The sequence below is a fragment of the Canis lupus genome, chromosome 28 (assembly GCF_011100685.1).
Source record: "Canis lupus familiaris isolate Mischka breed German Shepherd chromosome 28, alternate assembly UU_Cfam_GSD_1.0, whole genome shotgun sequence".
NCBI classification, from domain to species: domain Eukaryota; kingdom Metazoa; phylum Chordata; class Mammalia; order Carnivora; family Canidae; genus Canis; species Canis lupus.
In genome coordinates this window covers 7,794,089-7,809,123 of record NC_049249.1, presented here as the reverse complement: position 1 = coordinate 7,809,123, position 15,035 = coordinate 7,794,089, and the positions used below count along the sequence as shown (strand labels likewise).

Below are 15,035 nucleotides of genomic sequence, written 5' to 3'. Positions count from 1 at the left end.
TTGAAAACATGGGATGTGGTTAGCTGCCTCCAGCCTTTTCATTCTAGTTTTGTTGATAATTCATTTACACATTTTCAGAGAAGAAACCAATAAGGTGTGTTTAATTATGAGATCATCTTGACCACTTTAAGTAATTCATCAAAAATGTTGACAATATAAGGCATACATGAAAATTAATTTCTCCTTCTCTCTTTCTCTTCAAACCTAATTCTCCTGGGGTCTACATATCCATGTGACTTTATATGGTTTGCCTTCTTCCTGTACACAGCTGACAGAAAAGGTAACTATCATACATGCTTTGCTAGATTTAAGATTCATTTTAGATTTTCTGCCTACAGTGGATATGTGAAGAAACTTTTTTTAATCCAGGCTGGGCTGGGTTACTAACTATAAAGGGGAAATAATTGTGTGTGTATGTATGTGTGTGTACATACATATGGTACACAGATAAGATATAGCTTTTCTCGAGTGTTCCTTCCCCGCGCCTTCCACCCCCACCCAGACTGAATAAGCAATGAGTGCATCTGATGAGGCTCTATTCTTGTCAAATGTGTGAGTGGAATTTTAGCAGCCTTTTATAAACTATAGGCTTCTGCAGTTACAAAATGTTTTACGAGTGATTCTGATATGTTGTCCCTTCTGTGCAACCACGCACCACCCATTTAAACCAGAGGTTCTGAACACTGGCCACATGTTGGAATCACCTGGGGAATTTATGGAAGCATACTAGATGCCCAGGACTCACCCAGGTTCATTGGATTAGAATCTCCAAGGATGGGTTAGGAGCCACTGGTCTAAAGGACCTAGAATGCCTCCCTGCTTTTATTTCACATTTTATCATTTTTTATATATTTTTAAAAGATTTATTATTTGGAAAAGAGAGCATGAGCAGAGGGAGGTGCAGAGAAAGAGGGAGACAAGCAGACTCCCTGCTGAGTGAGGAGCCAGATGTGAAGCTTGATCCCAGGACCCCAAGACCATGACCTGAGCCAAAACGAAGAGTTGGATGCTTAACTGACTGAGCCACCCAGGATCCCACATTTTATCATTTTCAAAGCTCTTTCTCTAATGATCTTACTTGATTTCCCAAACAACTCTCTGGGGTAGATGGAGACAGGTAGTGTTATTATCCCACTCAGTAGATGAAGAAATTGAGGCTCAGAGATATCAGACAACTTGTCCAAGCTGGCATGGCTTGTAACATGAGGATGTATGTGGCTTATAATATAAAGGATGTGACTTGAATTAGAGCCAGTTTTTCCATCTCTCAGCTTAGTTTTGTTTTATAATGCATTGCTGGCTAAAAAGGTTAAAGAAATGTAATAGTAGAAAACATAAATGGGAATTTAATTTATTTGTATATACAAATACCAAAACAACAGCGTAAAAAATAAAATGAAACTAACGAATAGGTTGTGTTTATAGGATGTAAGAAATCATCTAGTATAGCTGTCAACATTAGAGCCAAACACATTTCATTGGCTGCCAACGATGATCATTTCACCTCCAGCTTCTGGGTAGAAGAATCGTGGATGCTGAGTCCATTGTGCATATAAACAAAAATGCTATAACGTTCCCTGTTTCAAGTTTAGAAGTATCTATTTCTCTTACCTATTACATATGGGTTTTCTGCATTGATTGGAAATCTACATCAACACTAAAGATGTTTCCATTTGGATGTGTCTTTCATTAGGAGGAAGAAATCGTTGACTGGTGGAGTAAATTTTATGCTTCCACAGGAGAACATGAAAAATGTGGACAATATGTTCAGAAAGGATATTCGAAACTCAAGGTACCTGAGCCTGTGCTGTTGTGGGTGAAGGATCGGCATCCATTAAAACAGACCAAAAAGTCCAAAGGAGGGTGCTGATGGGGAAGGGCCAGGAGCACCCCTGGCTTCCTGGAGTGTCCTCTTGTAATGGGCTTTGGCTTTGCCAGGATTCCATGAGCTTAAGGACAGCTGTTATATGAATCTCACTTTGGGGCAGGGGGCTGATGGAGGGTTGGGAATGGGTTGGCACCACACTAATTAGGTCAACAATTATCCAGTTTGACCCAGGGAATCCTAAAAGTCATACTCTTGCAGAATAGCATGAAATGTCAACATTTCTCATTCTGTCCTCCAAATGGGCATCATGCCTCATTCTGTCCTCCAAATGGGCATCCATTTCATTAGCTGAAATTTTGATTCTGTTACCTGAGTGTAACATTCCATCACAAATATTCCATGCAATCATGGGTGCATGTTTCCAGAGGAAGGCAAACTGTTGAGCTAGGCAGATCTGGCTATCTGTGATCTCCTGGGCTAATGTTTTGAGTTTCCAATTCCTCATTCCAATTTTTAGATTGTAATTAATGCACTTAAGTAGAAGCAAATGTTAAAGTTTTCAGAACATTGCATGGGGAAAAAATCTTTAAAATGAGAAATATGTAGCCATTAAAATGATTTTCCCCATCAAAGTAGAAAACCCCCACATATTTTCATGTTATCATCATAACATCTCAGTGCAGCTTAAGAAACACCAGCATGTAAGAACCACCAATTTAGAAAAATGATCAAACCGGTCAAGTAGGTCAGTCCCAAATCTACCCTCCTTCCCTCTTTCTCATTCTTGTTCTTCCTCTTCTTCTGTTTTTTTTTTTTTTTTTACAGAGGTATAATTTACATATAATATTCTATTCAATGGGTTGTGATAATTATATACATCTATGTAAACCACCCCCTAAAACAGGGCAGAGAACATTTCCATTACCAGAGTGAACTCCTGTGCACCCTTTTCCAGCCAATAATCCATACTCCCCCATCTCTCCTGGAGTCAGCTGATCTGGTTTCATCACCATGGATTGCTTTTGCCTGTTTTTATACTCCATATAAATGAACTCATACTATATGTATTTTATGTGTGTTTGGCTTTTTTAGCCCAATACTGTCATTCTGAGATCCATCCTGCTGTCCTGTGTATCAGTAGTTTGTTACTTCTTACTACTGAGTTCATTGTATGGATAGACTGCAGCGTGGGTATCCATTCTCCTAATGGTGAAGCTGCTTCAGACCTTCTCGTACCATGTGGACATGTTTCCATTTTTCTTGGATAAAAACTTAGGAATTCAGTCTCTGCATCATAGAATAGCTGGATATTTAACTTGATAAGAAACTGCCAGATGTTTTCCCCAAGTGGTTGTACCATTCTACACTTGGGCCAGCAATGTGAGGGTTCCAGTTGCTCTGTCCACATCCCCATGCCCACTTGGTATTGTCAGTCTTTTTGATTTTAGACTCTACCTGTATTTTAATGAGAAATTAAGAATCTGTTGATGGTTTTCAGATATATGATTGTGAACTAGAGGATGTAACAGAATTTGAAGGCCTGACAGACTTCTCAGATACTTTTAAGCTGTATCGAGGCAAATCAGATGAAAATGAAGATCCCTCAGTGGTAGGAGAGTTTAAGGTGAGTAAAATGTGGGATTTTGTGCTGTTTCAAATCCACCTTTAATTCTTTATAGACTTAGGATAAAGGACAACCAGCCTCTGGGGCAGGGACCTGTCCTCTGACATCTGGAGGACACTAGAAGCTAATGACAAGAAAAGGGCCCCTGGGGTTGGGGGTGGAAGCTTCCAAGCCAGTCTGTTCCTGTCTCTCGCCCTGCCCCTGCCATCCAAGCCTGAGTCCTGCAGCTTGAGCTTCTCCAAGCCCTCCTCTCTCTTCCCTATATCCTGCCTCTTCCCAGGCTTTCCACAGGTGACCTGCAGCAGCCTCCAGATCTCTCGTCCTCACCACCTTTCTGTCCACTCTAGTTTATTCCCCCATGCAGCCAAATCTAATCCTGTTTCTTAACTACTGAAAGATGTTGGGTTTCCAGGGCTCAAGTCTCCACTCCTTCCTGAGGCGGAGCTGGACTTTCACAAGCCACTCAGCTCCCAGGCCCCCACGCCCTGCCGCTCAGGACCTCTCCCAAGCCCCAGACACACCTTGTCCTCTCACAACTCAGAGCCTTGGGACAGGCTCTTCTGCCTTCCTCTTTGTGGTTGGACAAACTCCTACTCATCCCTTTCAAGGCCAGCTCAAGTGTCACATTCTTTGTGAAGTGTTCCCTGATTGCTTCTGGCGGATTGACTCACTCCTGCTCCAGGCTCCCACAGGTCTGGTTCCAGCCACCATTAAAGCACCTTTCACATTGCACGTATGGGCTTTCGTTATGGCCCCACCCTCTGATTGCAGGTGGCAAATCCAGGCAGCGGTGGTGCTACTTCCTAATCCTTTCCAATAGCAGATGTCACTAACCTATCAGGGCATTCTACCCTAGCCATACTCTCAACATCCTGTAGCTTCCCAGCAAGCAATCCAAGAAGGCCTGAGAGTCCAGCCTATTTCACATCCCTGTGCCAGACTGGGTTCCTTGAGCTTCTTTTGGGATTCCCAATACCTGGCACATAGTACAATCAGTGCTTACTTCACACTGCTTTGCTGAATGAGTGTAGCTGGAACTAAGACCTACATGGTTTGAATCCAACTTGAGTGCTGGTTTCAGGATAAAGTATATGGCATGTCAAGCTGGCCTGATGGCTCCCTCATTCAAAAAAACACTTATTGTACCCCGGCGACATGCCTAGCCATGTGTTAGGTCTTGGAGACAGAGTGATGAGCAAGACATAATTCCCACCCTCAGGAAGCTCCCAGTCTCATGAAGAATGCAGACAATAAATAGACAAGTAGAGGCAGAGGTCAGTGCTGCAACAGGGGTGAGGGCAGGTTAGAAGAGCAAGTTAGGAGACGTATCCAACCCAATCAGGGAGCTTTCCTGGAAGAGGTGACACTTTTTAGTTGAGACCTGAGGGATGAACAGGAGCTTTCCTGGGGGCTGGGAGGCTTACTGGGGTGACGCCAGAAAAGGTAATCATCCTTTGTACTTTACTGGGTTTAAAAGATAATCACGTTTATTCCTACCTTCAGAACACGTGCAGTTTCACTCCTCACCACCTCTTTTGCCACCGTACCGATCCAACACTTGCCCAGATCTGTGCCTGGTCTCCCTGCTTCGCCCTGCCCTTTCTCTCCTCTATGATCAGTTCAATAATTACTTTATCATCATTTCACACTCCCCACTGGAATTAGGCAAAGTGTAATAGACATTGTTTCTTTCCCAAAAGGCAGCCCTCGTGACCCAACCCCATGGCCCCTGTGGCTGCCCTGAAGTGTACACGGTCGGGAAGGCAGGAACTTTCTGCCCAGACTACCATGGTCCTTGGGAGGACATCTGTGTGTCTTTCTCTTAGGGCTCCTTTAGAATCTACTCTCTGCCGGATGACCCCAGCGTGCCGGCCCCTCCCAGGCAGTTTCGGGAATTACCTGACAGCGTCCCACAGGAATGCACGGTTAGGATTTACATTGTTCGAGGCTTAGAGCTCCAGCCCCAGGACAACAATGGCCTGGTAAGAGTTTGGGTGTGGGGCCTTCTTCTGTAGCAAGATAATTACAGTCATCAGCCACAATAATTGTCATGTTCTTTCTTTTGGGGCGTCTGTTATCTCACTAGAGGAAAGATACTCTATCCAAACAATGTATTCGGGGGGATTGTCCCAAAGGGGATTTATCTGAGAGCTTGAAGGGGCTTTGAATCCTCTGGTTCATGCTTCTCATTTTACAGATGTGACCTCAAGATTTGCTGGGTCCCTCCTCCCTGCCTCTACCTTTTCACCCCATGCCACTTCTCTGAAGGCAGCTGGCTGTGTGCCGCCCACAGGGGCACGTTGCTCAGACCTCGGCCGAGGTGCGAGTGCCACAGCCACCAGCTTTTCATCACTGTGGGTGTGGAGGCTCACCTGAGTCCCAGAAACCGCCTTGAACTTGCACCCCATGGTGACATAGCATGCCATCTGTTTTGTCTCCGCAGTGTGACCCTTATATAAAAATAACACTGGGCAAAAAAGTAATAGAAGATCGAGACCACTATATCCCCAACACCCTCAACCCAGTTTTCGGCAGGTAACGAACATTTCTAAACGTTTTCTGTCATTCATTTCTCATGGCTTAGCTGGTAAGGATGTGACGTGTGCCAAGCACTGTTCTAGGCTCTGAAACTGTGACCATGACTTAGACAGATATTCTAAGCAGCAGAGCAGGTAGTAAGTACCATGAGGAAAATAAAGCCAAGTCACGAGATGGGCTTCTCTGAGAGAAATTTGCTCTGAGTCAGGGAGGTCGAGGGAGCAGGGGGGCTGGGGGAGGGATGGCACGAACCCCAGAAGTCCAGGAAGTTTGCGAGCTCTAGGCGAGGAGGACAAGCAGAGTGCTTCCCTGTAGCAACGTGTTCATTCTCTCTCCCTGAATCCAGTCTGGGCCCTGTCCTCGGGGACATTCTGATTCCACCTTTTCCATGTATTAATGACCTTGTTGGCAAAGCTGAGGAGGGGGTAAGATGCCTTCTGTTCCTCAAGACTCTTGAAAAAGCTGTCGTTTCTTCATTGTTGCCACTTTAGACTTGTTTCTGGGCTGTCACACTGATCTCATCAAGGGAAAGAGATCCTCCTCTAGGGAAAGGCAAATCCAGGTCACCTCTAAATGGGACCCATATTGTTTAGTTACAAACTGCATCCACATTTAATGATAGCTAATATTTGCTGAACTTTTAACTGAGTGCACGCACTCTGCTGAGCCGTTTATGTGAAACATCTCAAAAATGTCACAACTTTGAGATGCAATTGTTCATCCCCATTTGATAACAGAAGAAACTGAGGCATATGGTGAACCAGTACCTCATGTGCTTGGCTGGTAAAAGGCAGACTCGGGATGCGCACCCAGGCCACCCGACCTCAGGGGCTGTGTGGTATCCACACTAGGCTCTCAGTGGCTGCCACCATGTCATTTTCATGTCCATGTCCAGCCTATCAGCAGGGCAGGGCCAAGGTCAGCAGCCCCACATTACGAATGAGGGAAACACAGTGCCAGAAATCTGTCGACAGAGCTAGTCCATGCTAGGGCCAAGATTTAGGTAGTAATTCCTGACCAAGCCCCAGGCCTTTCCAACACCCTTCATAATGCTTCATGGCAAAGCCATCATGTGTAGAAGAAATGTTCTTTCTGCTGTTATTTCCCAGAACCTTGCCAAACGGGAGAATACTTTGTTCTTATTTGATGTGTAGCCTATAGTTTAGTTACTGGCTTTATTATCTTACCCATCCTCTCCTTTTCTACTCATGTTTGTTGGTTTGTGTCCTTATGCATTCTCTCCTGTGTGCATGCAAGTGTGCACGCACGCGCACACACACACACACCTTGAAGTCTGTCACTCAGAGACTCTAAGGTTCACACACACTCTTCTCCCTCATACATGCTCACATCCTGTGACATACGCACACACAGGACCTCATGTTCACTCAGCTCCTGGGCACAAGCATTCACACACCTGCACACACACACACACACACACACACACCTCTGCTGCACACCCCAAAGCTGCGTGCTGGGGCCAGGGAATGGAAGTAATCCTCTGGCACGGCAATATGATCATTTTCCTTTTCTTCCGCTGATCCAGCCCTGAGGTCTAGACAGGAAAAGGCACGCAGGGCAGGAAGGAGGGCTCCATGTGAGGGAGACAGGGAAGCAGGGGAAAGCCAGCTTTTATGGGAGAAAGACGGCCCTGTCTGTATTGCATGTCTCAGAGGAGCCAAGCACAGGCTTAAGTGGCAGGAAAAGTCTTGCTCAGAGACACCCTGGGAGGAAGTGATGCTGTCAGGCTCTGCCAAGCCAATCCATGCCTGGTGTATATGCAGATTCTCTCCTCCCCAAGGAGATGTTGGCTTTGCAGCCTCTTGGATGGCTGTTGGTCCCTGGCTCGGTCTTAGGGGGGTGACTTTCTTCTCAGCAGAGACCCTGAGGGGTTCTACGATAGGAATTCAGAAAGAAGCAACCTTTCCTATGTGCTCAGCCATCATTCAGCATATTCTTGTCACATCATAGCAACATCCAGATCAGAATTCAACAGAATGTATGTCTTCTATAGAATGTTAATTGGTATTCTAAGAAAAAAGTATTCCTTCATCAAACCAAGACACTCAGGTTGGAGATGACTGCAGGACTTCTCAGAGCCTTTAGTTTGACCAGAGGGACTCCAAAAGCAGTGGTTCTCAACCATATTTGACCAAAGAATTATTTTTCTCAAAGGACACATCATATATTCTAGTTTAGAATCCAGTTCTAAAAATGTGATATTATGGGGCATGTGTAGATACAGGGCTTCATGTATGGTCATGATTCATTCGCCTTTTCTCATGTGGCTACCTGCCTCTCCCTGCCCCTTCCTGGCCACAGCCATCTAGAGAAGCCCCTGAGAAGTTTGCTTCCAGGGCCCCAGTGGTTCACACCCTTCTGCTCAGATGGATTAACATTCCTGGCTTTGGGGGCAGGAACTAGTCCACACACCAGAGTGCAAGGAGAAGGGAGGAGGCCTGGGGAGAGGAGGGATGGGAGAGGCCTCTCACACTTTGCCTTCACCAAATTTATGGAGCACCTACTATGGGACCCATACCTCTGTGGATGGTGCAAAGACCAAACCTCACCCATCCAGAGCTTATGCCATTCCGTTTATCATCCTTTCAGAAACTGCTCACCTGCCACAAGAATCTGAGATGTGTTTGCAGTTCAATATGAACTCTATAGAAAAGCCTTTAAGAAGTAACGGCAGACCAGAAGGCCTAGGTGGAGGGATTGAGCCTTCTCGGCACCTTGCACATCACATGTGTTGGGGCACACCACTCACCACGCCCCTCCCTGGTGCTCTTATGGGGCAGTCAAGGATGTTCCGTGGGCAGTGGTCTCTGTTGAGGCAGGGGGCACGTAGTAGGGGCACAGAGAGAAGGCTGTAAATCAGGGTGCTGCGTCTTTAAACTCCCAACTGGGCAGAGATGCCTGGGTGCCCCAGTTAATATGCATGTGATAATAATGTTAATAATATTATAATTAATCACTAGTATTATCATAGCTCCTGGGTTTTCAGCCATGCAGTCATGCCGAATGCTTTCTAAACACTGCTCCGCCTGACCCTTACAACTCCAGGAGATGGTAGGTATTACTGTCACTATTTTACAGATGAGAAAACTGAACACAGAAAGGGTAAATAAGTGGCCTAGGGTCCCACAGCTAGTAAGCTAGGATCAATACCTCAGGGTTCACACATAGGTATTGAAAGCCGTGCTCTTCCCCTGAGCAAGCATATAACCTTGCATTGTTCTTATTACTAACATGTGCTGCTGCCAAGTGCCCCCACCCACTGCCACCCACCTGGCTGGCCCAGGCACCATGTTCTCCAGCAGCCATAACCTCCACCCAGGGATTCTCTGCACAAAGCCCTGATTTTTTTTTTTTTTTTTTTGAGGGACCTGGATAGAATCATGGAGATTCTAACTTTGCGTTTGTTGATTTAGAATGTATGAACTGAGCTGCTACTTACCTCAAGAAAAAGATCTGAAAATTTCTGTCTATGACTACGACACCTTTACCCGTGATGAAAAGGTGGGAGAAACAATTATTGATCTGGAAAACCGATTCCTTTCCCGGTTTGGGTCTCACTGCGGCATACCTGAGCAGTACTGTGTGTAAGTTGCTTTGGCCATAAATGTAGACAATTTTCTCCATCCAACATTAATATATGGGCACGCCTTGGTTCTCTACTTCAGTGCCTGCCTTCTGTGAGCCACTCCTCATTTGAGTCAGATACATACTGTTTTTAATAATAGGATTATCTTTGGGAGAATAGGGCCAGAGCATTACTCAACTCCAGGGCAATGCCCCCGCCTCCCCCCACTCCTGATCAATTTTGTGATGTCCCTCTTTCCCTAAGTGCTATTTGGCATATTCCCATAGTGTCTAATGAGATACAGCCTGCAATTTCTACTTTATGAACTTGCCTATTGTGATTACAGTATGTAGACAAACCTGTCATTTTTGTGGAGGTGGAAATTCAGGGGTGGGCGGGCAGGGAAAGGATGAGTTGGCTGAGGCCAACCTAACTGTGGATTTTAGGTCTGAAATAGATTTCTAGGCAAAAGCCAAAGGGTAGAGCACATTCCCTGTTCCCTCATTACATGGACACACCTGTAAGTGTATATGTGTGTCAATCTAAGAAGAACCTCTGTGCCCTGGAGTAACTCTGAGTGTGGAATGTTATTTACAGTTCTGGAGTTAACACCTGGCGAGATCAACTGAGACCAACTCAGTTGCTTCAAAATGTAGCCAGGTTCAAAGGCTTCCCACCACCCATCCTTTCTGAAGATGGAAATAGAATCAGATATGGAGGGCGAGACTACAGTTTGGATGAATTTGGTAAGTGCATAACCATAGACTGCAAGCTGGTTACAAAGTGTAGCAACCTATCTATATTGCGGGGCCCCGCTCTGGAGGGGGGGATGGACAGAGTAGTGCCCTAATTATACCACAGGAGACTCCACACACAGGACTATCTAACAAAAGCCCCATTATACCAGGTTTTGGTGTCTTGTCAAGTGTCAAAGTGCACACATTTTCTTGTCTGTCTTATGTTTTACTTGCCCTTTTGGTCGTAGCCATTTGAGCTTTGAACACAAAGTTCTAGTAATTTCTATGTAATGCATGTTTAGCTCATAATTAAGCTCAAAAGTGCTCAGGTGGTAATGCAAGAATTTCTCATCCAGTCTTCTTCCATCATTCTTCCAGCCCTTCTCTGAGAAGGCTCAGGGATGCAGGGGGTTGGTTTGAAGAATCTTCTGAGTTCACATCTGGCTCATGTCTGAGCTTGGGGTCTTGCTCTTTCTCCAGCAGTAATTTATAATACACTCTGTCCTGACACATAGCCATCTAGCTGCGCTATGACAAAGCCTGAAATAAGCTTAATAGAGCCTAAGAGCTGTGATGTAATTCAGTGTTTTGTAGGGAGAGAGGGCTTCCGCGAGTGGGTGGCAGTGGAGCTTGCCTTGGAGGGTGGACAGGATATCCAGAGAAGGCCAAATACAGACACATGGGAGTAAAGGTGCTTCCCTGATCCTCAACTGTTTATTCTTGACATTGCAAGAAACTGTATTTTGTCCTTCCATTTGAAGAGGACTTAGTCAATATCAGGAATGATTAGATGCTTAGGAAATGTTGATGCTGCTGTCAACATAAGAACTTGCGAAAGGGATTGGGAATCAACTGGCAAGTAACATGGCGTCATGGTTAAGAATACCCCTCAAATAAACAACTCCCCCCAAACTGTCTCAGTCATAAGGCTCATTCCAGTTACTCTTGTTACCTAACAAATCACCCCAAAACTTAGCGGCTGAAAAACATCTATTTTGTTTTGCCCACAGTTTTGCGGGTAGGAATTCAGGAAGGGCTCACTGGGCAGTTCTCACCTGACTAGCTCATGTGGTTGGTTGCTGTCAGATGTTGGGGCGGGGGAGAGCTATAGCTATGCAAAGGTTTGACCGAGCTGGGTGTCCAGGATGCCTCGCACACATGGCCGGCAGTTGATGCTGGCTCTTGCCTGGGGCTAATAATGATCAGAACACCTCCTCAGTCCTTTCCAAAAGGGCGATCACCAGAGACTCATGCTCCCTACATGGTGGATGGCTTCCCTCAGAGCAAGCATCCCAAGAGGACCAACCAGAAGCTATGTGGCATGAGAAGTCACACAGCATTCTTTCTCTGCACTTCAGTGATCAGATATGTCTCCAGATTCAAAGGAAGAGGACAGAGAACTCCACCTCTCTGTCAGAGAAATTGAGGGCTGATTTGAAAATGCCACAGTGATGCTAGCTACTGTAACAATTAAACTTCCACATGTCAGTGGCTTAAAACAATAGAAGTTTATTTCTCAGAAGCTCGCAGTAGGTATTCCAATGGGCAGCAATGCTTCATGGACTCAGGCCCTTCCATCTTGCAGCTCTGTTCTTGAACTCAGGCACCTAACATTGCTGTTTCTTCTGCGCCCAAAAGGGAACAGCACATAGAATCTCTCTCATGAGAGGGCTTTCTGTGCCAGGTCTAGATGTGACACACATGTCACTTCTACCTATGTAATTCAACTTCTACCTAATGTAATTCAAGCCCAACTAGGTTGTGTGGCCACACCTAACTGCAAGGGAAGCTGGGAAATAGAATCTGGCTGTGAGCTCCTGCCACAAAAGTAAATACAGGCTGCTCTCACTCACTGTGTTCTGGTCCCTTTGCTATTGGCAGCCCCCAAGTCAGGTGTGAGCCTGGTTGGGGCAGGGCCCATGGCCAAGAGTGACTTTTCTCAATGACTCATTCACAAACCCAAGTTTGCACACTGGCACTGCCCTTCTGGGATGAAGGGCTACATGCTCCTAAGGGCAATCTGGCTGAACTGTTTGCAGATGCCCCTCCCTGTTTCAATGCCACTCTCCATTCCAGAAGCCAACAAAATCCTGCACCAGCACCTCGGGGCCCCCGATGAGCGTCTGGCCCTTCACATCCTCAGGACTCAGGGGCTGGTCCCCGAGCATGTGGAAACGAGGACTTTGCACAGCACCTTCCAGCCCAACATTTCCCAGGTAAAATAGCTGTCCCTCTGAAGACCCATCATCCACATCCCAAACACAAACACAGTGGCAAGAGCTGACCCAGATTTGCCTCTTTTGTCTCTTTTGGACACTTTTAGATACACAAGAAATAGAAAGGCAGCTTAGATTAGCTTTATCCCAAAGGGGAATTTATTCTAAGAATTTCTGGGTAACTCACTAAATCCAGACAAGAGGGTGACCATGACTCTGAACAAGCTCTCTCCCTGTCTCTTGTCTGTTTCTCTCTCTCAATCTCCGTTAGTCTGGGCTCTCTTCCTTTGATCACCTTTCTACGTGAAAGTCAGAATACTGTGGGCCGTTTCTAAGGTTTTTATGTTATAATGTAGCCCCAGCTACTTCCAAACATGGAAAGGACTGGTTGCCCCAACTTGCCCACCCAGCCACCCTGCTGGACTGCTGAGCAGCAGCCAGGCAGACAGTGCCTGGGGAGCACTGGGCTTGGCCCCACCTGGGTGAGCTGCTGCTGCCTGAGACCACAGGACACGAGATGGCTCATCACAGGGACCACGTGGATAGTGATAGGGGAGGCTCAGTTCCCAGGAGCTGGGAAGCAGTTTCCAGAGAAGCGAGGAGAGACGTGGCAAAGGCCAGAATGACCCGCGAGGAAGCTTGTTCCAAGGAAGACTCCTGGCCGCACCTGCAGTCGTTCAGATCCAGTAGGTCCAAGGTGGGGTGGGGGTGGGGGCAGAATCTGAGTTTTAACAAGTAGCCGGAGGTGTTCTACTACAGGTGCTAGAAAATCACACTTAAAGTAGTATTAATTGAATAAGTGCAAATATTGGCAACAATGACCACACAACTGTGGATGAGCTTCTCTCTAAAATGTTTAGAGAGTGGCAAGTGGCCTGGGCTTACTAGTTTATTTTGTCCCTCATTTCTTGCTTTTATTCTGTTCCACATTTTCATTTTCTTATTTATTCCTTCTCTCAAAGAGCCCATTCCTCCTCCGCTCTCCCCTTCCACCCCTCAATTGGATAAAGTCTTAAGAAATTACAAAGTGAGGAAGATTTCTCCCTCCAAATCCACCCCTCCCTTCTACTTCCCACCCCCCATCAATTCTACCTACTGAACTGGACAGACTGTGACTGGGCCTTAGGAGATACCCAGATGCCTCACGTTCTGCATGGTGCCTGATATATTATAGAACCTGGAGCCCTAGAGATTAGTTAGAGGAGAGTCAGGACCAGAGAAAGATATGTCCTTTTTCAAGAGTTCCAGTTAACTCATTTGGATCACTGTGTGCTAGGAAGCCAATCTGGTTTCCTTGGTAACCTTAAAGACCAGCCTGAAGGCAGAGTCTACATAACATCCAAGAACAGTTTGGGGAATTTAAGTTGGTTCATACGGTTGATATGGTTTGTTAATGGCATTCCTGGCATGTCTGGAAGAACATTCTAGTCAGATAGATGGCCCTGGTCATGGCAATGGAAGACCTGAGCGGGACCTCACCAAGATGACACCACAAGTGTCATTTAGACTTTCACTTCTCCCCTTCCTGCGAGCCTCCTCCCAGGTGGTGGACACTAGCCAGCCATGGCAGGGATTCCTCAACTTTGGGGAACAGTAATGTTCTTGTAGTTTTCTGGATCTCTCCTTGGAAGTACCATGTTGTAAGCCTCTCTTTTACAAATTAAATACCATTTTACATTATTTTTATTTTCTATCTGGAGGTAAGTGGAGAAAACCCTGTGTGTCACAAAATCAGGACTGATAACAAGCAGGCAATATGATAAATAGAGTTCTGAGTGAAGGACGCAACTTTCAAGTCATTGTAAGAGGGTACAGGAGCATGTGTGTGTGTGTGTGTGTGTGTGTGCGTGCATGCGTGTTCTGGGGTTGTGTCCGCGATGGGAAGCCCTCTTTTTATTAGCTGGGGGACATTCAGACTATAATAGAGATGGGCACACACAGCCATCGGAGACTCCTGGTGAGAGTGGGAAGTGCATGGCCTAAATGACATTGAAGATAGATGATTTATCTTGGTTTGCTCTTCTACTCTACTTTTTCACTTTCCATATGCATTAATACATTAGCAGGCCTGAATAAACAGTTTCACCTAGAAAATGTGAAAAAAAGTTACAGACTCTACCACTCATAATACAACTTAATATTTTTTTTCATTTTTGAATGATGTAGGGGAAACTTCAGATGTGGGTGGATGTTTTCCCTAAGAGTTTGGGGCCACCAGGCCCTCCTTTCAACATCACCCCCAGGAAAGCTAAAAAGTAAGTAATCTTAAGACCCTGCTATATTAGACTAGGGTCTTGGTGCCGGACCAGAGAAAAAAACACCTTCAAAATGTGCTCCTTTCAGATACTACCTGCGTGTGATCATCTGGAATACCAAGGACGTTCTCTTGGATGAGAAGAGCATCACAGGAGAGGAAATGAGTGACATCTATGTCAAAGGGTAAGGTTAGCATCCCAGGCTAGTTTGCCTTTGACAAAGAAGGAATGAAACAGACTCTCTCCTTCGT

The 15,035-nt window shown here is 45.7% G+C and overlaps 1 protein-coding gene across 3 annotated transcripts in view; it reads left to right on the top strand.

Moving 5' to 3' along the window:
* The window catches only part of MYOF (myoferlin), a 142,265-nt gene that overhangs the window by 115,187 nt on the left and 12,043 nt on the right, over window positions 1-15,035 (top strand). Inside the window, exons 39-48 of one of the 3 annotated variants that reach the window (XM_038578204.1) lie at window positions 269-280; window positions 1,694-1,792; window positions 3,327-3,452; window positions 5,279-5,434; window positions 5,896-5,987; window positions 9,425-9,595; window positions 10,174-10,322; window positions 12,390-12,529; window positions 14,696-14,784; window positions 14,873-14,968. In XM_038578204.1, coding sequence (XP_038434132.1) covers window positions 269-280; window positions 1,694-1,792; window positions 3,327-3,452; window positions 5,279-5,434; window positions 5,896-5,987; window positions 9,425-9,595; window positions 10,174-10,322; window positions 12,390-12,529; window positions 14,696-14,784; window positions 14,873-14,968 — 1,130 coding nt within the window. Of the gene's footprint in view, window positions 1-268; window positions 281-1,693; window positions 1,793-3,326; window positions 3,453-5,278; window positions 5,435-5,895; window positions 5,988-9,424; window positions 9,596-10,173; window positions 10,323-12,389; window positions 12,530-14,695; window positions 14,785-14,872; window positions 14,969-15,035 lie in introns of those variants that run through there. The other 2 variants (XR_005380428.1, XM_038578205.1) reach the window with 2 other exon arrangements.